The sequence below is a fragment of the Canis lupus genome, chromosome 15, assembly GCF_048164855.1.
Source record: "Canis lupus baileyi chromosome 15, mCanLup2.hap1, whole genome shotgun sequence".
Classification (NCBI taxonomy): Eukaryota; Metazoa; Chordata; class Mammalia; order Carnivora; family Canidae; genus Canis; species Canis lupus.
This window is the reverse complement of record NC_132852.1, coordinates 18,338,681-18,365,726: the sequence shown is the minus strand read 5'-3', so window position 1 is coordinate 18,365,726 and position 27,046 is coordinate 18,338,681. Positions and strand designations below refer to the sequence as shown.

The following is a 27,046-nucleotide window of genomic DNA, read 5'->3' as shown; positions in this document are numbered from 1 at the left end:
AAAAAGAGATTTGGGAAGGAGAGAGGGTGTTAATAAGAGAAAAAAGGTGTGTGTATATATATATATATATATATATAAAAGAGAGAGAAAAAAAAGGTATAGCTTGAGTAATAGTTAGCACGTCCCATGTGGGGCACCAAAGACATGAAAATGTCTTTGTCAAATGTTCAAAGGCAGAGGCAAAGAGACCAGGCCCTGAAGCAAGAGGATGAGTTTGCCAAGCAAGGGAGTGCAACCCTCAATTGTTCATTCCAGCTACTCTACCTCCCATCCCCACCACCACATCTGCTTGGCTTAGAGTTTATGTCTGGAAGTCTAGGTGAAATTTTTCTTGCAATTTTTTCACGGTTGCTTATGCAAACTAAGCAGAGTAAAAATAGTGTGGATCCAATCTTCCCACACACACCTGATTGGTGGCAGGCCCAGGGCAGACAATGATCAGAACGGGATGACTTTGCCAGAGGAAAAAAATAGGCTGGTTTCCTTGATAATACCAACCCCTTTGGGACAAAGGAAAAGAAAAAGTAGTTATCACCTCAGTTACACCACAATTTAATACAATGCAAACTAAGTTAAAATGTATGTCCTTTATATTCGTTTATTAAAAATTTTTAAAATCAGTGTGGGTTTTTTTTTGTATATAAGAAAGACACAGTTCAAATATATTTAGTGTTTGCTGTTGATGATTTGTTTCTTAGCTTTTGAGGTGATAAATCAAGAAATAAAATTAAAGAGGCACCTGGTGACTCAGTTGTTGAGTGTCTGCCTTTGGCTCAGGATCATGATCCCAGGGTCTTGCGTTAGCGTCCTTAATCAGGCTCCCTACAGGGAGCCTGCTTCTCCCTCTGCCTATGTCTCTGCCTCTCTCTGTGTCTCTCATGAAAAAATAAATAAAATCTTTAAAAATAAATAAATTAAAAATGGGGAACAACTACAAATTGTTCAAAGAGAGTGTGATTGGTTCCCCTTTACAGTTCTCTAAGTATATGTGATGTCAGGGTGAAAATGCAAACAATGAACACAGAGAACAGAAGAGGGCGTGATTTGGGACCCAAAGTCTAGTTCAGATCTGCTCCCCTGCCTGTGAGAGCAAAAGATGAATATGCATAAGTTTGAAAGAGGAAGTAGACCTAGATTAACAAGGGTGAATACCATCCCTAAAATCAACCCAGTTAACCTCCCTCGGTTACTTACTTCCCTCCCTGTGATTTTCTATGCTCACTAACAGCTTCAATTATCCATTTCCCCCCAGCTTAGTCTCTAATTTAAAGACAAAAATCTGTGATAAACATTTTTCTTAATCTTGTAGTTGTAAATTAAATCCTATCAGTTTTCTTGTCCAAGATTGAAAACATAGACAGTGACTTCTGTGAGTGGGAAGAGGTGGTAAGGAGGGCCCTCTGTGATTGGTGCCATTCTGCAATGTAAGAAGGAATAATTAAACAAATCTGCAGAGAAAACAAAACAAAACTCTGCAGGGACAGAGCACTAAGAATCAGGAGCATAAGTGCAGGCCTCCAGCAGAAGGTTATCTGCGACCAGCCAAAAGAAGGTCTGCTCACAAAACTTCTTCACAAACCCTAGAATCTTGGGATGGAGAGTAGACTTGATTTCACCTTCTAGTGATGAAAAGCCTTCTGCTCATAGCAGTAGCAAAAGCACAGAAAATAACCTTATAAAAACATTCAGTGAAGTCATTTGGCACCCGCAGCCTCAATACATTTATTGAATAGAGACTTTGATCTGTGATCTTTGAACATACTCACAAAAGGTTCCAGCCTCTTGTGGTTATGGTAACGTGAATGATACGATGATACCCACACCAATATTGCAGCTTTCTGAACACATAAGCCTTCCTGAGTACAGATACTCCAGGCACCATGGGAGGGGAAGAAAAGCAACTTTTCAGTGGCACTGAGTTATTAATATCCCTCATGAGCCCTTAAAAAGGAGAACCCAGGCATCTGCTCCCTCTGAAACCCAGCCCCAGCCCCAGAGGAGTTAGGATTGCCCCAGATTGCACAGCTCTACACATAGAACAAAGACACATTCAAATTAGCAGAGTTCTTTAGAGTCAAATAAATAAATACACTCAAAAACATGACATATATTTATAAAACTGGCCTATGACAGTGGGGTCGGGGATAATAGGGGCAAGTTCTATCTCTACAGTTTTAGTGACCATCATATAGGTGGGACAGTCTAAATAATGAATTTGGTTAAAGACAGGATATGATCAGCCTTCTATGGTGTTGAAAGTTGGTTGTCCCATTTGGCTGTTGATTGTGGCTCAAGTTAATGGAAACTCTTTGGGGAGGCTTTCCTTTCAGATAGTCCAATGTTAATAGTGTTGATGCATTAATCACCTTAATTAATAATCATCTATTGCTCTTAGACCTCATCCTTAGTGAAGGCTCGGGGCATCTCCCTCAAATATAACTATTCGGTGAACAGATGATAAGAGGGCCTGTGTTCGTCCCTTCATTTGGGAGGCAAGGGGAGAAGATAGGCCTGAGAGCCTCTTGGAAAGAGGTGGGAGGGAAACTGTAGATGAGGGACTCATCTGTCACATTGTAGAATGCTATATGCCCAGACTCATAGTCTAAGAAAACACCAACCTTATGCACAGGCTCTCTGACATGTTGACCTTTTAAAGGTGATGAGACCCAAAGACTATAATCATCTCCAATTTTTAAGCCTATAAGTGAGAAGAGGTCCCCTGGTGGCTTTGGGAGATTGCCCTTTCTGCTCACTGAGTCCTTGCAGATGCCAACTTCCCACTCCGTCTTGTTGCCCACCTCCACCTCCCAGTAGTGTCTCCCACAGGTGAAGATCTGAGCGCCCAGCACAGTTGCAGACTGGTCAAATCGTTCTGGATTGTCAGGTAAGTGCTGTCGGATTCCTCCGTGTCTCACACTCTTCAGATCCTCAGACAAGACAAGGTAGGCATTGGCTGTAGCTGGGTCCAGAGTTATGTCCGCTGCAAGAGGAGAAAAGAATGAATCCTCCCTTGCATTCTGGAAAACCCTCTTAAATATGTGGAAGCTAAATTAAATTCTTAGTTTCCAACCCTATGTTAAAAATATAATCTAGGTGATTATGGTGAGGATTTGTATTTCACCCAGGACAGAATCTCTGAGTCCTTCCTGCACTATTTCGCAAATACTAAGAGAAAATTTCTAAAAAGACACAGAAGTGAGTCATGGGGATGGTGATGTTTAGCCTGCCTGAGAAGCGAGAGGAATCTCTGATGTAACGGCATGGAAGTTGTTCTGTTTACAGCATAGGTTTAAAATTCAGAGCTAATTAGCCACACAGGGCATACTCTGTCATTTGTATTCACTTGAGCCAGTGTTGGTTGTGGTTCTCCAGCTGGGGGGAGAGAGAGACAGAGGCACTCACCTTTTCTGAACTTCTACTTAGGTGCCAAGCATTTTCTGTACATGATCTCATTTAATCATGGCACTTCCCCCGCCCACATCTTTATAAAAGTGGAAACTGAGGCTCACAGAAGTTAGGGAACTTGACCAAGATTACAAAGTCACTGAGTGTTTGAACAGCAGTTCCCGATCAGCATGTTTCATTATGTCAGGCTTTTTTTTTTTTTTTTTTTTTTTTAAGATTTTATCTATTTATTTGACAGAGAGAGGGGGAAAGAGAGTGCAGTCAGGAACAGCTGCAGAGGGAAAGGGAGAAGCAGGGTCCTCACCAAGCAGGGAGCCCAATGTGGGGCTCAATCCCATGGCCTGAACCAAAGGCAGATACTTAACTGACTGAGCTACCCAGGCATCCCCATTATGTCAGGCTTAGAAACAGCCTCATATGAGTTAGTGAGACCACCTGTGACCAGTGCCATATTCTGAGAGGTCACAAGAGAGGCCTCCAACCATCACTGACCACCGAGACAAAACTAAGTGCCCCTATTACATAATTTCATACTTTTATTTATAGATCAAATCCTAATCATCACTCATTATTTGAGATGAATGTCTGTCTCAATTCCATGGAAAGTTCTATAAAAGCAAAGGCAAACTTGTCTAATCCATCACTGTAGAAAAGCTCAGAGCTGAACATCACAGTGCAGGGCATTTAGTGGGCAATTATCAAATATGTACTGAATCGAAGCCCATTAGACCTTCTTCTGAAGGTCAGATCGCCAACAAGGTAAAAGTTGAAAATGAAAGCTAACCTCTCTTGGTCTTAGCAAGCCTAAATATCTAGAGCATTCTAAAAAAAATAGTTTGAGGGGTGCCTGGGCAGCACAGTTGGTTAAGCATCCAACTCTCAGTTTAGATTCAGGTCATGATCTCAGGGTCTTGTGATCAAGCTCTGCCTCTGGCTCCATGCTGGGCATGGAACCTGCTTGAGATTCTCTTTCTCCCTCTGCTCCTACCCCCTCCTGCTCTCTCTCTCTCTCTCTCTCAAATAAATCTTTAAAAAATGTTTTAAAGATAAAAAAGATAGCTTGAATGTTGCCTCATTAGGACTTAAAAGTAAGCTTAGGACTTAAGTAGCTTTTATGCTGACAGGAACAGAGGCAGAAACGCAGAACCTCCTGAGGATGTGTGCGTGTGTGTGTGTATGCAAGGGGATGAAATGGACAAAACAGAACAATAAAACAAACGAACGAAGAGCCAGGATCCCTTAGAGAGGAAACAAAGGCAGATGAAACATCAGTCAAGTCTGCTCCAGACTGCTCCAGAACAGAGGGCTCTGTGCCCCCAGCCCTCCCTGAGGTTTCGTGCTGACTCAGGGTACCTTTGCTGAGAGCCTGGCACCCAGATGGCGAATATTCTATGTCAGAGGAAACTGCCTAAAAGCTCAGTTTTGCATTCCTTAGTATACCCTGAAGTTAACTCCACAAATCGCTGGAGGTTTGACAAATCGGGCTGACTTACTGCTGAATTTTTTTAGCATCTCCCTCATTCCAGTGATGCGGCACAGAGTCAGTCCCGTGGTGGTGGCCTCTGGACACTGAAGCAAGAGTGGCTCACTCCTACAAGAGGGCAAAAACAGTCACTCTGTCTCCCCTGCACAGACCGCGTGACCCGCTCCAACATGAGAGTCCAGCTCATTTTACCCCAACAGCATGGACACCCTCATCCCCACGGTGACCACCTTATGTCAGCAGTAGGACCCCTTTATCTACAACACAGAATGCAAACCTACCTTTCCAGTGTTCCTTTCATATCCTGAGGGTGTAAAAGAAAGAGGGTTAGTATCTGTGCACTTTGACCTCTAGCAAAGACGGAATCCAAAGACAAAATCTAGTCCTTGGTAATCTCACAGAATCCCCTTTCCATGGCTCTAGAACACCTTGAGTGGGCCAAGCGTGTGGTAGGAAAACATCCCTAGCTTCCTCCAAGGGTGGGTTCCTGTGAACGGGAGAGGGTTCTCACAATGACTAGACTACTTTGTCCATTCCTCATGTCATCACTTCATCAGGAGAACCCGATACTGACAAAGGAGCCCAAGTACTGATCTTCCTATCCAACCTCGGGGAGTCAAGGCTCAGAAACAGGAAGTGGCTCTGGGAGTGCTGAGGTGCACCCTGTGTGCAGGTGGAGTGTGTTGCTGGAAACTCACCAAGTCAAATAGCAGCATTCTGTGGAGCCAATCTAGGAGAAGAACCAAAGCTGCACGTGGCTCCCACAGGCCCCAGAAAATGCAATAGTAGCCCAGGAAGGCCACAGAACAAGGATGGTGAAAAATACAGGCACGGAACTGAATTCCTCGTTCAGATCACCTATTAGCTACTTGACAGGCAAATTACCACAAGTCTGAATTATGAAACAAGTGCTACGATAAACCCACACCATAAAGAACAATCACCTGTAGTGCATATACAGGTGTATATGTAAATAACTTCACCAGCTCTTTGTGAAGGTGAAATGTACTGTGCCAGCAGCACATAGTAAATGCTCATTAAACGTAAAATAATTGACAAAGCTGAAGTTGCAGACCGACAGGCACAGCAGAAATTGGAGTCATCATCAGGATTGGTTTGGTTAGGTATTCTACTGGTTTTTGTTTGTATTTTTTCCTCTGCCACTTTAAGACTTTATTTATACTATAGAATATTAATTCTTCAGGAAGATTATTTTGGGGCCAGAACTTAGTTTCTCGGGTAAATAAAGAAAAACTTATTTTGCACGGCTTGAAATATTATGGGTTACTACAGTGTTGTTGTTGTTATCCCATTGATTTTCCCAATATTCTTACCTCAAAAGATTCTATAATGGAGCTCTGACACGTAGACTCTATCTGTTCAATCATTTTGCTCAGGCTTCTTATTTGTTGGGTCAGCTTGATCTCATTATCCCTTAGTTTCTTCATGTTCTCTCTTTCTTCCTTTTCCAGTAACTGGAGCTGCAGCTGCTCCTCCTCCTTCAAAAACTGGTGCATTTTTGCATATTCTGACACAACAACCTGTTTACAGGCCTTCGTCTCTTCCTGCCATCAACCCACACACATGCATGCACACATACATACAGAAATGATATAATAAAGTTAGCACATAGATTTTTAATCCTTACAGTCCTAGAGTTCCTCTGCGACAAGTCTTGAAGCCTGACACACAACATATTTCCCATTAAGTAACTGGGTAGATACTGTGATACTTTAGAAGGTATGTACGCTATAGACAGAGTAGTACACAAAACCAAAATTTCTATTCCCAGAAGGCTGTCATTCTAGTGGGGAAAAAAATAAAAATAAACAACTATGACAGGTGGGGATCCACATCATGATAAAAAATAAATAAAGTAAGGACAAAAATATGAAAAAAGTATGTGTCCAGTTATTCAATAAATATCCAATGAAATTCGGCACTGAATCACACCCTAGAAACAGAGATGCACATCACATATACTCCCTTTAAGAACTCAGTTTATTGGGACAATCAGATGGACACACATATTTTTTAAAATATCTACACATTTAGCTCTTTGTTAGACCCTCAAGTTCCAATTTGTGACTAACTCAAGCATTTGTGCAGGTGTACTAATCCAAACTATTATTTGGTCTTTATTTCCCATTCCCATTGTCTTTATATTTTTATTTGCATTCTGTTTTTTCTGCAAAGCATTTGAAATATTCCTTTTTTGTAGATTTTCATCCTATGTTGTCTATAACTTGTAATTTTAAATAATTATAATCAGAGCCATAATAGAGGTGGCCATCAAATTGCAGAGGTGGACTATGAATGGGGTGGGGAAGAAAGCAGGCCTGGGGATGGGGGAATTGTTTGAACTGAGTCTTGGGATAACCACGTGGACAAGCAGAGTAGGAAGCCCAAAATAAGGACATTGCATATTGTAGGATTGTGATTAGAAAAATTTGCCTTGGTATTTCCCCTGGTATTTCACTAAGTATCCCTTTAGCCCCTCTCATAGAATAATCTACAAAACCCAAAAGTGAGACAGATACTGACCTTGCACAGTATTACTCTCTCCTTCTCATGGGTTAATATAACCTGAGTTTCCTTTCTCTTTTTATGCAAAAGATTTAGGATTTCCTTGAGTTTCTCCTGAAATAGAAACAAATTCTCTGTGGCAGATGAGCAGAGCACCAGCTTGTGAAGAAACCTTGAGGACCAATAAAAACAAGATGAGCAGGATCTAACACAAAGGGTGAAGCAGGATCCACGCCAAGTTTGTGGTCCAGTGCCTGGAGACCACCACCCATGGTTGTCACCAATAGAGAATATTATGGGAATAAGTGATGGAACATGAATTGTATTCTGTGATTTATATTGAGCAGCCAATCTTACTTTGTGACGCTCCTCAGCCTCACTGGAGGGATGCAATCTGTTTATTCCATGACATTGACTTGAGAAAGCATTTACACCCTGCTCATCATCAGAGGACACCTTAGTGCCTGCCAGCATTCTCCCAGAGGCATCTAGTTCACCCTCACTCTGCAGCACCTGGGATCGGAGCTGCTTGCCGATGCCAGCCAACCTCCCCAAACGCTCATTGGGCTGGAAGTGTGGGCTCTCCAAGGTCCTCCAGCACTCGGGACAAGACAAAGGAGTGTTATGCTCCTCCCAGCTCCTCAGGAGACACAGGAGACAAAAGCTGTGCCCACACTCAGTGGTCACAGGGCTGGTGAAATAGTCCAAGCAGATGAAACAGGTCAGTTCTTCCCTGAGATTCTCCATCAAATCTGATGTAGACATTTTCACAAAGAAGGACATCAAGGCAAGGTCATGCCTCTATTCTGGGATTAGAGAAGTCCTCCCTGAGGTTTCTATTGCTTTGAGTAACAGGTGGGTGTTCAGTTGCTATGTTGTTGATACAAGAAACTCTTACTCTCCTCTGTGCCTGATTTTACCAATTGACATATAGTCTCCCAACACAAAGCCAATTATGACTTAATGTGGAATCCTTGTACACTGGGTTCATCATCAACCCCAAACTTTTAAGGAATTCTCACTGTGCAAGCCACATGCTGAGGGTACTTGCTCCTGACAGAGTTCTCCTTCCAAGAATGGGCTATTGTGTGTGTGTGTGTGTGTGTGTGTGTGTGTGTGTGTGTGTATAGCACCGGGAAAACATTTAAGTACATTGATTTTAGGATGGAAGGTTAGGTAATTTGGTATAAGCCAGTACAAAGATTTAAGTTATGATAATTTCTAATAATATCTGAATTGGAAATATGGTCCAGATCTTTTAGAAAACCCCACTAATGGAATCTAGTTGAGAAATTGAAGGCAGAAAATTGTAATATATATTCCCTCTCTCATTAGGCCCTTTTAACGTGCTTGACCAAAGCCTAAAATCTTTTTTTGCTCCTTAATCAGGTACTGTGAGCTTTTATCTAATTTTATTCACCCCAACAAAAGAACGAGTCCATTGAAATATTCCCTGACTTTAAATGCACAAAGGATTACCAGAGTTATATTTATTGCTCTGCCCTACAGGACCAAGATACTCACCTCTCTGCCATCATAAAAACCACGTAAAACATCCTTCTTGTTTGAAGTTGCCTCAAGAGTCCACAACACTATGGACTGGATGGAAAAAAATTGCACTTTAGTATAAATATAATTTTGTTCACTTATTTTTACTCTTTAAAGTAGGTCTTCTTAAACCCCCTATTAGTTCTTACTGAACAGATATCCAATGTGCAGACATTTTTAGACCTAAGAAAAAATAAATGTATAGAGACTGTGGACCATGACCACTGAGATTATGAGTGCCTTAACCTATAAATTTGCATTGCCATATGCTCATGAGACAGTACTAGTCATGGCCCACCACCTGCTCACTGTCTGCCAGAAAGTACAAACTTAATAGCTCTTGCTTGGAGTCTAGCCAGTCTCACCCTCCCATGAAGTTCCTCATACCTTATTCCTGTTCTTACCCTGCCATGCTCCAGCACTGACAACCATCCATGGGTCTCCATTACCCACACTATTTCGCTAATTCTCTTCTAACTTTTATGGTTCCTACTAATTCTTCTTCCCCACTTATCTCCAGCAGGATGTTGGGTGTTTTCGTATCTTGAATTTTGTAAAAATAAATTCTGGACTGAGAGGGTTTTCATCCATTTTCCTTTCTCCTAGTAAAAACTCATCTTCCTGAAGTTATTAATCCACTTGTTTTAATTATATGTCCTTTCTGTAGCATTTGTGATTTTTCTGGGATGAGAATTTACAAGAACAAACAACAACAACAAAGCACAGTAGACTTGTACTAATATAAAGATAGGTAGCACCAGATTGGGATCATGAAACCTCTACACCTTGGATGGCTTCTAGCCTAGTAACTGAGGTATAGCTTCACAATATTGTTTAGGAGTTAGTCTTAAGTAAGGGTCTTGCCAAAAAAAAAAATCTATAACAACACTAACTGCCTTCGCTGGAAAAAGGATATATGAGCTACTACCTACATTCAGTGTGTACACAAGCCTAGAAGAAGACTTTAACACTAACCAGGATTATTAGAATAAGCTTTACAATAGAGATATGGTACATCACAGATCCTGCATTCCAATTTGGAATGGGGAAACTGGCATGTTCTAAGTTCAAGTCATACTGATCTGCTGCTCCAACCCACATCCCTCTTCCAAGCAAACTCTTTACATAAACTACTTAATACAATAACCATGTCTTATTCATCAGTGACTAGAATAATTCTTCACATATAGCAAGGACTCAACTTCTTTGTAAATAAGTTTTACATGAAAAAAATAGAAGAACCATACTATTATTGAACCACAGTCCTTTAATTAGAAACCAAGAAATTTTATAGTCCAACTACCTTCTATAGATGGTGGAGAAAATTGAGATTCAAATAAATTGAGGTGGTCCTGACTAATTGCCTACTATACGAGTCAGGTCCAGACTAGGAAACTGGGCCTTTTACCTCCCAGTCATTCTCTTTTGTCCACATACTACATTACATCTCACTTATTGACTTGTAAAAGGTTGAAATTTTCCATTATCTCAATAAAATGAATATTGCTCCAATGTTTCAGAAGGACAGCTATTATTATGGTGTGATGCTGTGACTGGTATCTGAAATCATTGGCCACGCTCATTATTGGGGATGCAGACTTCTTTACCATCTCTCACAACACACTGAGCTTAATTCATAGATGAAGAAGTTTGTGGATAACTCATAGATGAAGAGTGGGCCACATCCCAAAATACATTACACCAATCCTCGGGGCACTACACTACCAGACATGATTTCTGAGATTGACGACTCAAAGAGCTTCTCCTCTGGCCTGTCTCCTGCTGAGGGGGTGATAGTAGGAATACCCTATGGTCTCCACAGTCACAACTGCCATCTATATGCTATTAGCATTGGAGCACAAAGAAAAGATTAATCTTAAAGACAGAGTGAGAGCTTATTTATTGGTAAAGGCAGTGGACTGGATGAGGACTTATTTGAAAAACATATTGTTTGAAAGCCTGGTTTTAAAAATATGTCTGTCATTTCTTATCAGTGTGGAAAAGATAGATTATCCAACAACTGGTTTGGAACAACTGGGGGTAGCCATCTGGAAAAAAAAAAAAAAAAGACAAAGTTGAATCTTTACCTAACAACTTATACCAATGTGTATTCCAGATGTGTGTGTGTGTGTGTGTGTGTGTGTGTATTTTCCCCACTCTAGTCATAAATTTATACTATTATTTCATTTTGTATTGCTTTTTTTTAACCTTATTTATTTATATTATTTTATTCTTGAGTGTGTTTTTGTTCTAGAGTACCCCACATCTATTTAGCAAGTAAGGAGCATATTTGTTAAATATGTGGTCAATTATTGTGTCCAAAATATGAAGCACATCATAAGAGGAGATAATTGGTAACATAGAAATTTAAAATAGACTACTTAGAAAAGGCTTTTTAAAGCATGCTTCAGAGCTTAGACACCACTAAAGAAAAGATTAATAAATTTAAATAGGAATTAAACACTTTTATACAGCAAAGTAAATAAAGTAACTTTATTTTTTTAATGACAATCTGGGAAAGAGAACTTGGAACTCATGCATAAAATATCTAATCACAAATTACAAAGAGGACTTACATGAATATATACTTAAAAATAATAGTTCTTCTTTTTTAAAAATAGCTCTTCTTATAACTATATAGCCATTTTAGAAATAACAGATCAGGGATCCCTGGGTGGCGCAGCGGTTTAGCGTCTGCCTTTGGCCCGGGGCGCGATCCTGGAGACCCGGGATCGAATCCCACATCGGGCTCCCGGTGCATGGAGCCTGCTTCTCTCTCTGCCTCTCTCTCTCTCTGTGTGTGACTACCATAAATAAATAAAAAAATTAAAAAAAAAGAACAGATCAATATGCATACACTGCATGATATGATATCCATTATATGATATTAAGGGGAAATACATGTTTGCTCCCACAGATAGTTTATAAATAATTTAAAAATAGGTTATATATGTATTTTTTCCCTATAAAAAATGAGGTCATGCTATAGGTATTGAAAATGTATCTGTGTACATGAAGGCATAGAAAGAGTATGGATTTGGGGGCACTTGGGTAATTTGGTTAAGCATCCGACTCAATGTCAGCTCAGGTTATAATCTCAGAGTGCTGAGATACAGCCCCACATCAGGCTCTGCACTGGGCATGGAGCCTGCTTAAGATTCTCTCTTTCCCCCTCTCCTCTCCTCCTGCTTGCACTTGTACATACTCTCTGTCTCTGAAAGAAAAAAAAAGAAAGAAAGAAAAGAAAAAGAAAGAAAGAAAGAAAAAAAGAAAGAAAGAAAGAAAGAAAGAAAGAAAGAAAGAAAGAAAGAAAAGAAAGAAGAAAGAAAGAAAGAAAGAAAGAAAGAAAGAAAGAAAGCATTTCATGGATTTGACACCAAAAGCACAGGCAACGAGAGCCAAGAGCAACAATAGACAAATGGGACTACATCAAACTAAGAAGATTCTGCACTACATAGGAAACAGGAGAAAATATTTACAAGCCATACATCAGAATGGGTTAATTTCCAAAATATACAAGGAAGTCCTATAAAAAAAAAAAACCCACAACCAATTACCCAATAAAAAAATATGGGCTAAAGACTTAAATAAACATTTCCCTAAAAAAGATACACAAAAGACAATAGGTATATGGAAAGACACTCAATGTCACTCATCATCAGGGAAGCATAAATCAAAACCACAATGAGTTATTACCTCACATTTGTCAGGATGGCCATTATATATTTTTAAAAAGTGAAAAAAAAAAGTATTGGTGAGGATGTGGAAAAACTGGTACTGTTGTACACTATTGGTGGGAACACAAAATGGTGAAGCTGTCATGGAAAATAATGTGGAGATGTCTCAAAAATTAATAATAATAGAACTACCATATGATCCAGCAATCCTGCTTCTAGGTATTCATCCAAAAGAATTAAAAATGAAGTTCTGGAAGAGGTATTGGCACTCTCATGTTTATTGTGGCCTTATTCACAAAAGCTAAGATGTGGAAACAACCTAAATGTCTATGTATGAAAGGATAAAGAAAACTGGGGGATATATGCACAGGGGATATTATTCAGCCTTTGAAAAGAAGAAAATCCTATCATATGTGACAACATTGGATGAACTGTACAGACATCATACTACATGAAAAGCCAATCGTGAAAAGATAAATACTGGATGTTCCACTTGCAATGAGGTGTGTTATTTTAAAACAGACTCAGGGGAGACTGGCTGGCTCAGAGTGGGTGGAATGTGTGACTCTCAATCTCGGGGTGAGCACCACATTGGGTGTGGAGATTACTTTAAAAAAATAAAAATCTTAAAAAAACAAAAATAGAAAAATAGACTCAGAATCAGAAAAGAAAATGGCAGTTGCCAGGGGCCAGGAAAAGGCAGAAATGAGGAGAGGTTAATCCAGGGCCATAGAGTCTCAATTATACATAGTAAAGAAGTTCTAGAGATCTCTTGTATAACATTGTGCCTGTAGCTAACAAAATTATATGGTACACTTATACACTTATATAAACTTACATATATAAGTTTTTTTAAAAGAAGGTAGATCTCACGTTTAGATTCTTACCACATTAAAATGAAATTTAAAAGGAAACATATGGAAAGATACATACTGCCATAGTGGAATTGGAGAATTGGAATGCATCACTTTTACTTCTTTATTTTATAAATTTTTGTATAAAAGTATAGTTTCTTTCTTTTCTTTTTTAATTCTTAATGTGTTTTCAACACTTTGGCAGTAAAGGAATACTGGGAATAGGGTAGGAGCAAAGAAATGTGAGGTGTGACTTGCAGTAAACCAATTAATGAGGTGATTTTCTTCAGGTTAGGTATACAAATATCTCAGAGGATTGGTTTCAGCTGTAATATAATGAAATGTTTGTAGTGGTTTTATGATTTCAACATAGTTTTTATGTAACTAATACATACTGAACCTCTATTATATATAGACAAAGAGCTCAGTGCTCAGCAAGTGATATAAATATGACTAAAAATTATTTATCTTCTTCGGGAGCAGGAGATATGAGTGCAAAAAAGAAAAATATCAAAGGATTAAAAGATGTGTGCTTTAAGCACATGTGGTAGTATTTAAATTTATTAAATTTTTGGCATTTTCAAAAAAAAAATGGCATTTTCGTGGAAGGAATATTTCCTTCTTGCTGGAACAATCAGGGAAAACTCCCTGGGAGAAATGGCATTTGATTCAAACCAAAGGCTTAAGTACCTTTCAAACCAAGGGATCGCTACTATTTAGAAGTGAGAAAACTCTTGGAAATTTTGAAGACTACATTCTGACATTGGGTCAAAATATTACAGTAACAAAAAGTCTAGATTGTAACATTCTTTTTGTCTCAGACATATTTTTTAAAGACCAGTTAAGGTTGGAAATATTCACCTTTCTTATTCTTTATAGGTAGCACGTTGGTCCTACCAGCAACACCTGGGAGCCAGCTCAGTCAGGGAAGGTGCCCTGGTGCTGAAACTTCATGCATTCAGTTAAAAGCTACAGCCAAGCCTTGCCTGCTGACTCACGCAGGTGGGGAGTTAGCTTCCAGAGTTTTGACCACAAACAAACAAAAATTTAAGGTGAGGTGGTTTTTGTTTGTTTGTTTCTGCGTGAGAGTAGAGCCTTTTTTGTTCAGCCCTTTGCTTTATGAAAAGGTAACTGTTGGAAATGTACTTTCTCTGGGCTTCATGCTGGGTGTTTTATGTATTTCGTCTCCAAAAGAGATAAAAAGGGAAGCCAAAGAGCAACTGTACGAGTTAGATAGGGAAGAAAACTTTATAAAAGCCGTTCAAACAAATATTGACAAATAATAATAAAAAGATGTAGTCTAAAGTGAAGATGGACTACTGAGAGAATCTAACTTCTTTTTAATGAGGATTGTGGGGCTTAGATTATTACAGATAATTTGAACTACCCTGTGAATAGGGTTCCTATTAGTAAAGGTTAAGACTAGATTTTTCTTAAAAAAAAAACAAAAAACAAAAACAAAAACAAAAAACTTGAGAGTGCAAAGTTTACTCACTTTTGTCCTACTTCTATCATAGACACCCTCTATGAGATGTCCATCACTTAATTCTTCAGGAATTATGAAACATCTTCACACTCCTGGTGGTGTACTAATATACCTGGTAGATTAGATAAATATGAACGACCATCCCATGCTAATCTAGTATTTTATGGGTAGGAAAGTGATGCCTTTGCGAATACATGTGGATATTCATCCTTTTAATGGGGAAACCTACTTTTCTCTTAAGAAAATCTTAACGTTTGTTTATAAGACTCTTAATCTCTCATCATAAACCAGTATTTTTATGGAGGGGGGAAAAAAACCCACGAGACTGGCTAATACAAATACAGTGTGCTGGCTCTGTGTCAGGCACCGTTCTCAATACTTTAATATATTTACTTATTTAATCCTCCAGCAGCCCTGTGACGTCGGTATTCTAGCACCATTTACAGATGAGAAAACAAACTGGTTGTGAACCTTGCCCTAGATCCACAGAGGTGGCCTGACTTTGGAGTCCATGCCAGTACCCACAGAGCAAGGCTGCCATTTCCACAGGATTGGACGAGCCACAGATATTAAACTTAAAGTGTTCATAACTGTGGCCAAAAACAGGTTTGCTGATGGCGCAAGGATCCGGTCAAGTCCAGCACTGAAGGTGGATCAGGCTTAGAGTCTCCTCCTCCCCCATCCATCTAATGTAATTGGCTCCAGATACTGCCAGGTGGCGCTCCTCACAAGTTTATGTGTCCTTTGCAGCCCCAGATGTTGGGGTCAGAGAGAGCACTTTGAGGCATCAAAGTTTAGGATATGGTTTATTTATTTTATCTGTTGCCAAAGCTATTACAATATTGATTATATTCCCTGCGATGTACTGAGACACAGCTTTCTCAGAGAGCGAGTGGGATTTATTGAGAAGAAACAAAATTGGCACCATCTTCACTGTCCTAGCCCTTCCTTGGCCTGAGGCCCGATCTAAAAACTACCTGTGGGACTAGGGTGCCAATAGAGTTGGAGAGAACCTGAAAAGGTGTTCCTCAACATGGGAACTCATGGACTATGGGAATTCATGCCATTTACCAGGCACTGTGTGTCACCGGGGGAAATTATTGCATGCCCAAGAATTAAGAGCTAAGTGCCTCTATGGAACTGTGACATTGGGAGTGGGTGGGGAGGCATCATTGCTGTGATCGTGGCTGAAAAAACTAAGGGGAGCTAAAGAAGGACTTTTAGGACTGAAGTCTTTGCTGGCAGGGCAGCTAGAGACACAAAGCCTATTTTGCTGTCACGGGGCTGAGCTAGGATTTAGGTTTCATATATGCTTCCTTCTAGGTACCCCATCATGCCTCCTTTAAAATCCTTCCAGTCAGGGAATCCCTGGGTGGATCACCGGTTTAGCGTCTGCCTTCAGCCCAGGGTGTGATCTTTGAGTCCCGAGATTGAGTCCCGCATCAGGCTCCCTGCATGGAGCCTGCTTCTCCCTCTGCCTGTGTCTCTGCCTCTCTCTCTCTCTCTCTCTCTCTGTCTCTCATGAATACATAAAATCTCAAAAAAAAAAAAAAAAAAATCCTTCCAGTCTTCTACTTCTCAAACTTAGCTGCATATGTGAATCACCTGAAGTTAAGCACCTGAAGCCAATGGCTGCCTCTCAGAGGTCCTGATTGAATTGCTAGTGCCCTGATTGGAATAGAGTAATTGGACACAGCATCACCTAAAACTTGTTAGAAATGTCAACTCCTGGGCCCCAACCCAAACTGACTGAATCAGAATCTTTGAGGCTAAGGCCCAGGAATCTGTGCCTTCACAAGATCTCCAGGTGATTCCAATGTTTGGATTTTAAAGTTTGGAAACCATAGACAAAGGTGTCACAGTGATTACAGCTCTCCAGGTAATTCTACTCTGAGAAGAGATTGGAGAACCAAAAGTTTAACAAAACTGTACTTCACAGATGAGGTTCCAGGGGCAGCTGCAAGTGAGTTCCCAGTATAATGTAGATGGTGAAGAGCTTCCAAGAGAAGTCTAGAGCAGGACATTTGAAATCCCAGACAACTTTTCAACAGAAAAGAATGGCAATTAAAAACACAGCCGTGAGTGACTGAGAAGATGAAATAATGTGATCATGAGTTGATGCTGAAGACAAATCCCCGATCCTGTAAAATAATAGGTTGGAATGAGTGATTTTTTTCCCTTCTTGATCTTTCTCTGCCTCACTGAAAAGGACAATGGCTGCCTCCAACCGACCAGATCTCCTGGAAGAGCTGACTTGTTCTGTTTACACTATTTGAACCACTTGCAATTGCAAGTGGATGTAAGTCTTGCTATGAATGTCTCTTAAGAAACTGGAAGAAAAGCCCCCGTAGCATCTACCTTAAGGTCAAGGAGATTTAAAAGTGAGAGATTAGAGGTGTAACCTGCAGCTAGGGATGATGGCTGAGATAACAAAGTCCTCATGAATTTAAAGACCAATATGTGATTCTAACCAAAAAAAATCTGAAGAGGTTCTGTGTGGCAGATCTGATGTTCCTTTGTGAGATTTGTTTTCTTTCTTGGAAATGTGAGTTTCACGATGTTTACCATTGAGAATGCCACAGGAATCTTCAAGGTAAGATTGCCTTGTCTTTCAAAATTCCAGAGGTTCTTTATCAATCTTAATACTTTGGGTCTTTGGTGTGATACACTTTTAAAATCTTTTTCTATCCCTGACCTTTCAATCATGGAGGTTTAGGGGCACCAAAGGATGCTTTTTGACTAGGAGTCATTGTCACCCTGTAATTCCTGCCTACGTTTGCTATAACATATATTTTTATATAGTTCAAGTCTAGCAACCTCCAAGAGGAGTGAATAATTATTATTATTATTTTTTTTTTTTCAGAATGAGGTCCAAGAAATCCTGAGTCTTTTATCAAAGCACTTGAGTCTGATAAGAAAGCAGGTCCCTTGGAAGAGAGGAATGAGCAGGTAAGTATGCATAGACTCTGCTAAATCAGAATGGACACACAATCAAGAAGTCTTTAGTGAATCCAAGTCTGTAGTTCCACTTTCACCAGAGCATTCAAACACCAGTTTGCTCAAATGCGAGGACCTGAACTGTAGTAAAGGCTGGAAAAGTTCTGTCTCAATGAGATGATCATAGAAGATGGGTGAAATTCAAAGTTAAACTAGCTTGCAGACATCCTTGGAATGACAGTAGGTCTGGAAATTGACTGTCAGGCTAGAAATTACATGCTCTACAATGCAAAATGAGAGAGTTGTAGCAAGAATCACATTGGTTCAAACAGGATTCTTTGCTAGCATGTTGAAAATTTGCTCCAAGTAAAATCATCTGAAGGCTAAGGATACTGACACAGAAAAGTGCAGCAAGCCACCAATGTGATGACCTGTCCACTGCCATGATGTCCTTTCACCTTATACTCTTCCTGGCTCAGTTTAACCAGATACTATCTTAGAGATGCTTATTTGTTGGTCCCTGTGTGCGTTTTGTCTTTGCTTCACCACCTCCTTTGCCTCAGCCCTTCCCAAAGCCTGGCAAATAATTTTATTCTTCGAAAAAGTTGTTGAGATTTTTTTGTTGTTGTTGTTATTGTTCATCATGTATTTTAATCTACTCCATGACTTTTTTCTTTTAAGGACTGTTAATATTTTTAAGAGCATCTGGTTCAAGTTGCATAGGGATTGAGTATCCTGCTCCAATACTTATAAAAGCACTATTAGCGTATGATTTGGCAGAGTGAGGGGTTATATATATATATTTTTTAGGAAAATATGTCACATAACAAATGCTTGTATATAGCAAATACAGCATTTCATCAAGATCAAGCTAGATTTAAATGAAAAGGACACTTAAAGAGTCAAGGGAAAAAGTCGTGTAAAAATCTATCCAGTTATAGGTGTATGTTAAGAGCAGGGAGGTATGTCTTAGGCTTCAGCAGTAGAAAGCTAAGGGGTCAGTAACATAGTAAACATGAAAGTGCAGCCAGGGCCTCTAACAAGATCCCCGCAGGTATCCTGGCATACATATCTGACCGTTTTGCCACTTGAAGCAGGCTGCAAAGGAACTGCTAAATATAAATAAAAAACACACTTAGGATGAGATTTATCAGTTATCGTGTCATCTCTGGTTCCTAGGTGGCAATGGTGGAACTCTCTGGGTATCTAGCCTCTGTACTCACACGGAACTGAAGCTCTAGCCCAGTGTAACTTCACTTAATCAGGAAGCTAAGTATTCTCTAGTGGGTTAGCACCTTTTTAACCAAAGAAAACTATAACCAGACTCTTCACATTTTTGTATTGAACATGGGAAATCTACTCCATGTTCTTCATAATATGCAAGAGAATGTGGCTTGTAATAGTAGCCACGTCATTCCAGGAACAACCTACAACTGAGTCAATATTTTTATTCTAAGTAGAGATCTAAATATATACAAAGAATTGTAGTGTTTACAAACTTCAGGTTCACTGTTTTAAATAACTTTTTAAAAAAAAATTTATTCATGATAGACACAGAGCAAGCGAGAGAGAGGCAGAGACACAGAGAGCCCAATGTGGGACTTGATCACCGGTCTCCAGGATCACAGCCTAGGCCAAAGGCGGCGCTAAACCGTTGAGCCACCCAAGCTGCCCCATTAATAACTTTTTAAAAAAGATTTTATGTATTTCTTTGACAGAGGGAGAGAGAGAGAAAAAGAGAGAGAGAGAGAGAAAGCACAACCAGGAGGAGCACCAGGGAGAGGGAAAAGCAGGCTCTCATGGAAGAGGGAGCCCAATGTGGAGATCATTCCCATGCTTAACCAACAGAGACACTCAGTGCCCCAAATTCACTATTTCTATAAGCTAATTTACCACAAGAAATTCTAAATTCTCATGCCTAAGGAGGTTTTAAATCAAACCATTGAAGTAGTCAAAGATACTGACTAGATTAAATTGATAGTGATAGCCTGACTACATGAAATGGTTTAGCCCGACAAATGGGACCAAACATCAAGCCTTTTGTGTGGTAAAGTTTGCTAGAATCCTATAACAAGACTAAACTAAAAAGCAGATACTAAAAAGCAGAACTTCCTGAGTTTGGAAGTTTGGTATTTTTAAAACAAAATAGTCTAAGTGCCTTTGAGGCATACTCTACCCCCAGCTTGTGTTCTATTGGAAAGCCCATAGGCAACACCATGTGAAAGTCTAATAAATGGTTTGGGAAGATTGAGACCAAGCAAACTAGACGATAGGGGGGAAAAAAACAAAGAATGTGTTTGTTCTGTACTTGATAATAGCTTTCCCTTCCAACTACCACTTTAAAGAAGAAATCAAGCTTCTGCTTAGCTGTTTGCCCAACAAGTACCTTAAAAATGAATCCAAGAGATCAATGAAAGCTACCTCAGCAGGCTACAGGGCATCTTCACTTTCCCTGCACCTCCTCTATTTCCTACCTTCTTAACTTCAGCTTCCTTGGGGGGAGCATTTCTAGACCTCCTTGGGTAACGAAATTCCTCCTTTCCTATAGAAGCCTCCCGGTCCTTGTAGCTCTCCTTTGGAGCCTTCGTGTTGCAGTTTATTATTTTCTTTAATTGTCTATCTCTTGCATTAGACTGTAATTTCCTTATGTCCATGTTTTTTCAAACTTTTGTCCAGACACGCTGACAGAAAGGCTTTTGATATGGGTGCTTCATAAGCTGTGTGTCCCAACTTTGCCAGGTGAAGGTATTCAGAGTCATTATTTTTTTAATTGTGGTTATCATTCAATAAACTGAGAGCAATGCATACACTAGACAAACTAACCCGTGACAGTAAGAAAATGCTTTCTTACACCATTGTATTGTAACAATTTCATGTATATGGAGCAGATAATTAAATAATTCGATCAAAAAAATGGCTGGATGAGAAGTGCAGCTTTCATCTGTAGGTTACAATTCTTTGTAAGACTCCCTTTGAAGAATTGTCACTTCTTAAACTGGACAACCATTGCTAAGATTATGTACTTGTTACTAGTTGTAAGATTGAGACCTGCTGCTAACTTCAACCAGCATAGATTTTACAATTGACTAATAATCAAATAAGAAATCTTTTTATAAATGGGTGAGAAGTAAAAGCTGTTACCAAAGGAAAAAAAAAAGTTATGAGAATCTTAATATCTGTAGGAGACTTGTCAATAAGAGATATTTCTGCAGAAACTGGTTAGAGGATAAAGCTGCTGAAACCAATAGCAATTCACTCATTTTACTGAACATGTTAAGAAATTCAAGGAACTTTTAGGTGAACAGATAAAGTAGGGTGAATCCTTAGAAAATAAGAAATTAAGTCCTCTGACCTTTTGGTTCAGGGGAGGTTACTCCCCTCTAGGGGAAGTATAAATTTTACTGATCATGGAAAAAAAAAAAAATCCCAACTAAGAAAAAATCCTAACTAAGAATTCTTTTTCCAGGTTAAAATCTGTCAAAGCTATTTTAGGTTTGTTTTTGAGGCTATCATTGTGATCTAATAAAACCTTGTTAAAACAGAATTCTTAATGTGTTCCTCATATCCAACATAAGCTGTAGAAGTCTCTTGAAAAATCCATTTCTAACCCTATTTCTCAGGCACCAAGTGGCAGTACACAGTGTCTCTATTAGTTTTATCTTGCTGTGTAACGAATTACCACAAATTTAGCAGCTTGAAAACACCCATTTATGAGCTCACAATTCTGTATGTCAGAAATCCAGCAAGCCATGGCTGGGTCCTCTCTTCAGGATCTCACTAGGTTGAAATTAAGGCGTTAGCAGGGACGTGCTCTCACCTGAAGTTCAAGATCTTGTTCCAAGCACATTTAGATTGTGGGCAGAATTCCATTCCTTGCTGTTGTAAGACTGAGGACCCCATTTTCTTATCAGGTGAGAGTGGCTCTCAGTTCCTAGAGGCCATTCTTAGATCAGTGACACATGTGCCTCATCTGTCTCCTAAGCCACACATCCCTCATGTAGAATCTTTCTCCCCATCAAGAGCCCGCCCCTATTTACTGGCTTACGTGATTAATTCAGACCCATTTAGGGTAGGCTCCTTCTCAGGGTCTGCTGATTTGGGGCCCCAATTACATGTGCAAAAATCCAGAGGAGTGTTTGAAAACCTGGGAGGTGAGGGGGGAATGGGTGAGAATCTTAGGGGCCAACTCAGAGTTCTTTCTACCACAGTGTCCATTTTGTATTGTTTCAGGCAGGATTTATTGAGGAGCCCAGTGAGGGAAGGGAATAAGGAAAAAATATTTTATTTGCATTGTCTAAACACAGTAACTCTATCTTTGTTCACAGACAACCCTTTTAAGATTACTAACTTTCCCAAGTTGGTTTTGAATCTTGACTTTACCACAAAGACAGTTAGGATGGATGAAAATTTTCAGGAGAGGTTCAGCAGTGGTGCAATTGGGCTATCTCAACAAGAACATAGGTAGTTCTGTCATTTTACTGCTTCTCCAAGATTGGAGCAATTAAGAAAGATCGAAGCTTATTCACATAGGACTAAGATCAAATGGAACTGTTCATGACATATAGGACCTAGATATAAATAGTGTTTTCTTTTCCTACTCTCTCTTTCTAGAACTGCCAGTTTTCAGAGAATTGTTTGGGTTTGCAGCTTACCAATATATTCTAGTCCTTTCTTAAAGCCAAGTGGTTTAAAAAGCACAGATGATCTGAGTTTTTCACCACTTTTCCTTGCCTAAGCTCCTCCTAGCATCCCTCTCTGGCAAGGGCAAATACTGAAGTCCTGTCTCATGCCCCTGGAGCTGACTGTAAGATCTGGTCTTTCACACTGGAGAAAATTCTTTGTCTGAGTCTCTGAAATGATGGGCATAAATGGCAAGTTTCACACATATTTTCTTGTAGTTCTTACATAGAGGTCTTTCCCCCCTAGCTTCCACCTTTCTTCCCTAGCTTCATCTCCTATACCCCAGCACTTCCCCTAAAAGTATACAAAAATAAAGATAACCAGAATGATCACCCTAAGTCCCATATCAAGCCATTTGTGCTGGGTCTTCCAGATCTTAACTTTGGCACAATCGATGTATTAAAGGAACCCTCAGCTCTTGATGAAGGATAATTGGAAGAAAGGCAGGCAGGGACGAGCACCCACCCCTCAAGAGTAAACCACTCTTAAGAGATTTTACACCGTCCTGGAAGGAGCCCTCTACCGTTTCCCTTGTGATAGATAGCAAAAAGTTGATTGAATGACAGGCTCATGGAAGGTTAATCAGAATAAAACAGTGGCCAACAAGCTCATAAAAGCCCCTAGATTTACAGGGCATCTGGGTGTCTAAGTTGGTTAAGCATCTGCCTTCAGCTCAGATCATGATCCCAGGGTCCTGGGATTGAGCCTCAAATTGGGTGCCCTGCTCAGTGGAGGGTTTGTTTCTCCCTCTCACTCTCCCCCTTCTTCCCACTTGTATGTTCTCTCCTCTCTCAAATAAAGAAATAAAAATCTTAAAAAAAAAAAAAAAAAGAATCCTAGACTTTGAAACCCCATGGCAACCTTCTCAGATCCCCTCCCTCTTGGGAGCATTGTTCAATAAACTTTGCTGTGTTTCCCATCACTCTTCTTCTGGTTTACCTCTTCATTCTTCAAAATGGCATGACCAAGAACCAAGGGCACTAAAGAAGAAATCCTGTAACACTAGGAGTAACAGGAAAAAACTAATGGCAGGTTAAGTAAGGTAGAAGTTCTTTTTACTCATCTACTATGTGGAAGGCACTATGGATTCAGAGACCTAGACTCCTATTTATTGTTTCTCTGACATGTATAGCTTTTCCCTTATAGGATATTTGACCCAAGATAGCTGCTAGAGCTCCTGCTATTATGTTCACCAGGCTCTGGTCAAGTCTATTTATAAGGTTGCCTTTTACTTAAAGCCAATAGTTTGGACAATCCTTTATAGCATTTGATGTCAGTCTTTTAACAAGTATACTTCCAGGTCCTGAAAGATGCCCTAGTTATCAGATGACTTTAAGGCATGGAACAGACTTTTTGAGTCCTTGTTTTATTTGAAGGCTTAAAGATGCATATCTAGTAGTGATAATATGCATGTACATCTTAATATCTTGATATGGGGATATTATTGAAAAAAAAATATTTCCTTCCTGAGTAGGGACAAGATAGAGACCAGTGGTTCTCTATCTTGAGCTTTTCTATCTTGAAGTTCTAAGATAAGCATCTCATTAATAAAAACACTAAGTGCCTCAATATAAATTAGTTACCCTATTGTGTACTAAAAGAAATTTAAGGGGCATAAAAATGCTCTATTTCTCATTTCCCTATAACTCCTCTGGACCTCCTCTACCACCTCAGTTGCACATTCCTTTTATAAGAAGGCAATGTTCTTGACTTGAGGAAAGAAAGGATATTCCTGCAGAGAGAAATTTCTTGTTACCACCTTGCTCTTGTGTTTCATACAACTTCTCATATAATGCACACATGTAAACAAAAGACAGTCATAATGATTCTCATTTTGCAAGTGATATTCAGTATTCAGTGGCATGATGAAGGTCATGGCAATGAAGTGGCACAGCCAGAACCGAAATCTACTTTAGTCTGACTTCATCAGTTAGACATGACACTCTTCTCAATGTGTGGCTTTTGGCAAAAATCCGACCTTCATTTGCTCAGGGTCCTAACTGACCCCAGCTATGGCCAGGCCCATTTGTTTTGTTGAAGATATTCTGTGGTTAGAGCAGAGAGGGCTGGTCCCTGTGTTGAACTAGAAGAGGTAAAGGTGACCTCTTCATCTTACCTAGGAGGACTATCTTCCTTTCCAGGAGTAAAAAACTGATAGGTTGGGTTTAGATAAGCACTGATCCACAACAGAAAGGCAACTGTACTATCAAAGCAGTTTGCCATGGGGCAGCCCGGGTAGCTCAGTGGTTTAGTGTGTGATCCTGGAGACCTGGGATGGAGTCCCCTGTATGGAATGGAGCCTGACTCTCCCTCTGCCTATGTCTCTGCCTCTCTCTCTCTCTCTCTCACTCTGTGTCTCTCATGAATAAAATTATGTCTTTAAAAAAAATAAGTAATTTTTTAAAAAAAGAAGTTTGCCATGAATGTGTCTTCTTAAGTAATATTTTAAGAAAATAGTTGAATGGAGACTTCTGGACCTTTTGGAAGCAGGTCAATGAAAGCTAAGCCCTTGCTTCTGACAGAACCGCCTTGGAAAAGAAGGCAGAGAGCAGCTAGCCCTATCTGAAGAATAACAATGAAATGGCTGATCATGAAGCATATCTCCATTCCTTTCTGAAATGGGATGAGGTGGGTCTACTGCAGCAGAATGAGCCCAGAAGTAACTAATAATAACTTGTTTGGCACCAGTCATATTTGTCCTCCCCAGAAGCTAAGCATATGATACTTGGGGCCCGTGCTGAGGGAACCAGTGGCTAACAAATGTGAAAGGACTGAAATAAGTTGCAAGGACCATGACTCAATCATTTTATTCTCTGACAATGGAGAAAAAAATAATTTTTTAAAGATTTTTATTTATTTATTCATGAAAGACACACAGAGAGAGGCAGGCTCCCTACAGGGAGCCTGATGCAGAACTCCATCCCAGGACCCTGGGATCATGATCTCAGCCAAAGGCAGATACTCAACCACTGAGCCACCCAGGTGCCCTCTCAATTTTTTTTTTTTTTTTTTTTTAATCAAGAGCATGCCTGTGTAAAAAGTTAACACGTGAAATGATCTGTGCTCTCTATAATGTTGTTACCCTAGGCCTCCAGAAGAATCTTGTGATAAACTGTAATGCAAACTTGAGGCATTTTCTCTTTTAAACTGGCAAAGTACTTGATTAACGCTTAATAAAGGTAATGAAGTATCATGAAATTTGGCATCAGACAGTCTGTGACTCAAACCCTAGATCTGTAATTTTCTGTTAGGAGTACTTTGGGTCAATTACTTAACCTCTGAATCATCAGCTTTATCAGCTGTAAAATGTGTTCTGATACCACCTGTCTCACAGGACTGTGTGATATATAAATGTATAAAAATTGCTTAGTCCACTATATAACACAATTACTAGAATTAAGTTGAAATATTCTTCTAGAATTAATTACTCATTGCTTAAAAATCTAAAATAGGCTTTAAGAGACTATAAGATGTGAGAATTTTGCTTGATGTTTTGCCTTCTGATGTGAAGACTATGAAGGGTTCCTGTCAAAATGAAATCTTATGAATTATGAAGCTTGGGATCATGAGAATAAATGACAGAGTAATTGGTAAAATCTTCACAGTAGTTGGCTGCTTCAAAGCTTGGAAAAGACTGGGGAGAAAAAAGAGTAAAAAGGAGGTTGTTCTGGCTGAGAAGGAGAGGGGCACAGAAAAATGAGTGTGGTGTATCTGAAAGAGCCTAGGGAATCTGGATTTAGGAGAGGGAGTGTGTAGGAGTGTTGAGATAAAGGGAAAAGATGTATTTAAAATTCTATAGGGTAGAGCAAGGTTTTGGAAAATCAGATAGCAAATGGTGGAATTTCTCATTGTCTTGTCAGCAGATTAAAAAAAAGAAAAAAAAATCACCGTAGTTTGATTAGCAGGAAGTTGACTGGTGTGGTGAAAATCTTCCAGAGGCAGAACTGTAAAATTTAGGAAGTTGTTCAGATTTCCTCTCCCATGAGGCCAACTATGAACCATTGGATTGTCCCCTGACCTCCCGTCTGTGACACATTCCTCAAGCTGTTATTTCTGTTCTTGACTTTTCTATCCACAGTTAATGTCATGATCACTTCCTTCAGTAAATATTGAAAACTAACAATGAATTTAGGTATTATTCTCTAACGAAAATACTTAATGATTTAAGATAAAATGGTATGGCTAAAGGGAAAACACAATGAGATTCTAGGGTAATGCCTTGTAGAAGGATTTCTTCCTGTGAAATTACATATATAGTTAATTTAAAAGGGGTGGGGGCTATTATATAGCAGGTACCGTTTAAGACCTTAGAGATAGAACAAAATATTGACCCACCCAAAGAGGTTAAACCTCCCAGCCAAGGTCACTGGCTATTCAGCATTTTCTAGAAGCTCATTAAAATGTAAATTAAGACTCCACCCAGATCTATCAAGTCAGACTAGGGGTGGAG

At 39.6% G+C, this 27,046-nt stretch overlaps 1 protein-coding gene across 10 annotated transcripts in view; it reads right to left on the bottom strand.

Annotated features, from left to right (window-relative positions):
* Positions 1 to 620: 620 nt before the first annotated feature.
* TRIML1 (tripartite motif family like 1) overlaps positions 621 to 27,046 on the bottom strand; it is a 31,573-nt gene continuing 5,147 nt past the window's right edge. For 2 of the 10 annotated variants that reach the window (XM_072776098.1, XM_072776097.1), the window contains exons 4-10: positions 26,485 to 26,540; positions 8,939 to 9,013; positions 7,433 to 7,528; positions 6,223 to 6,453; positions 5,170 to 5,192; positions 4,899 to 4,996; positions 621 to 2,980 (exon numbers count right to left, since the gene is read on the bottom strand). In XM_072776098.1, the coding sequence (XP_072632199.1) occupies positions 2,430 to 2,980; positions 4,899 to 4,996; positions 5,170 to 5,192; positions 6,223 to 6,453; positions 7,433 to 7,528; positions 8,939 to 9,013; positions 26,485 to 26,540 (1,130 nt within the window). In that variant the 3' untranslated portion in view covers positions 621 to 2,429. The other 8 variants (XM_072776096.1, XM_072776099.1, XM_072776101.1 and 5 more) reach the window with 8 other exon arrangements.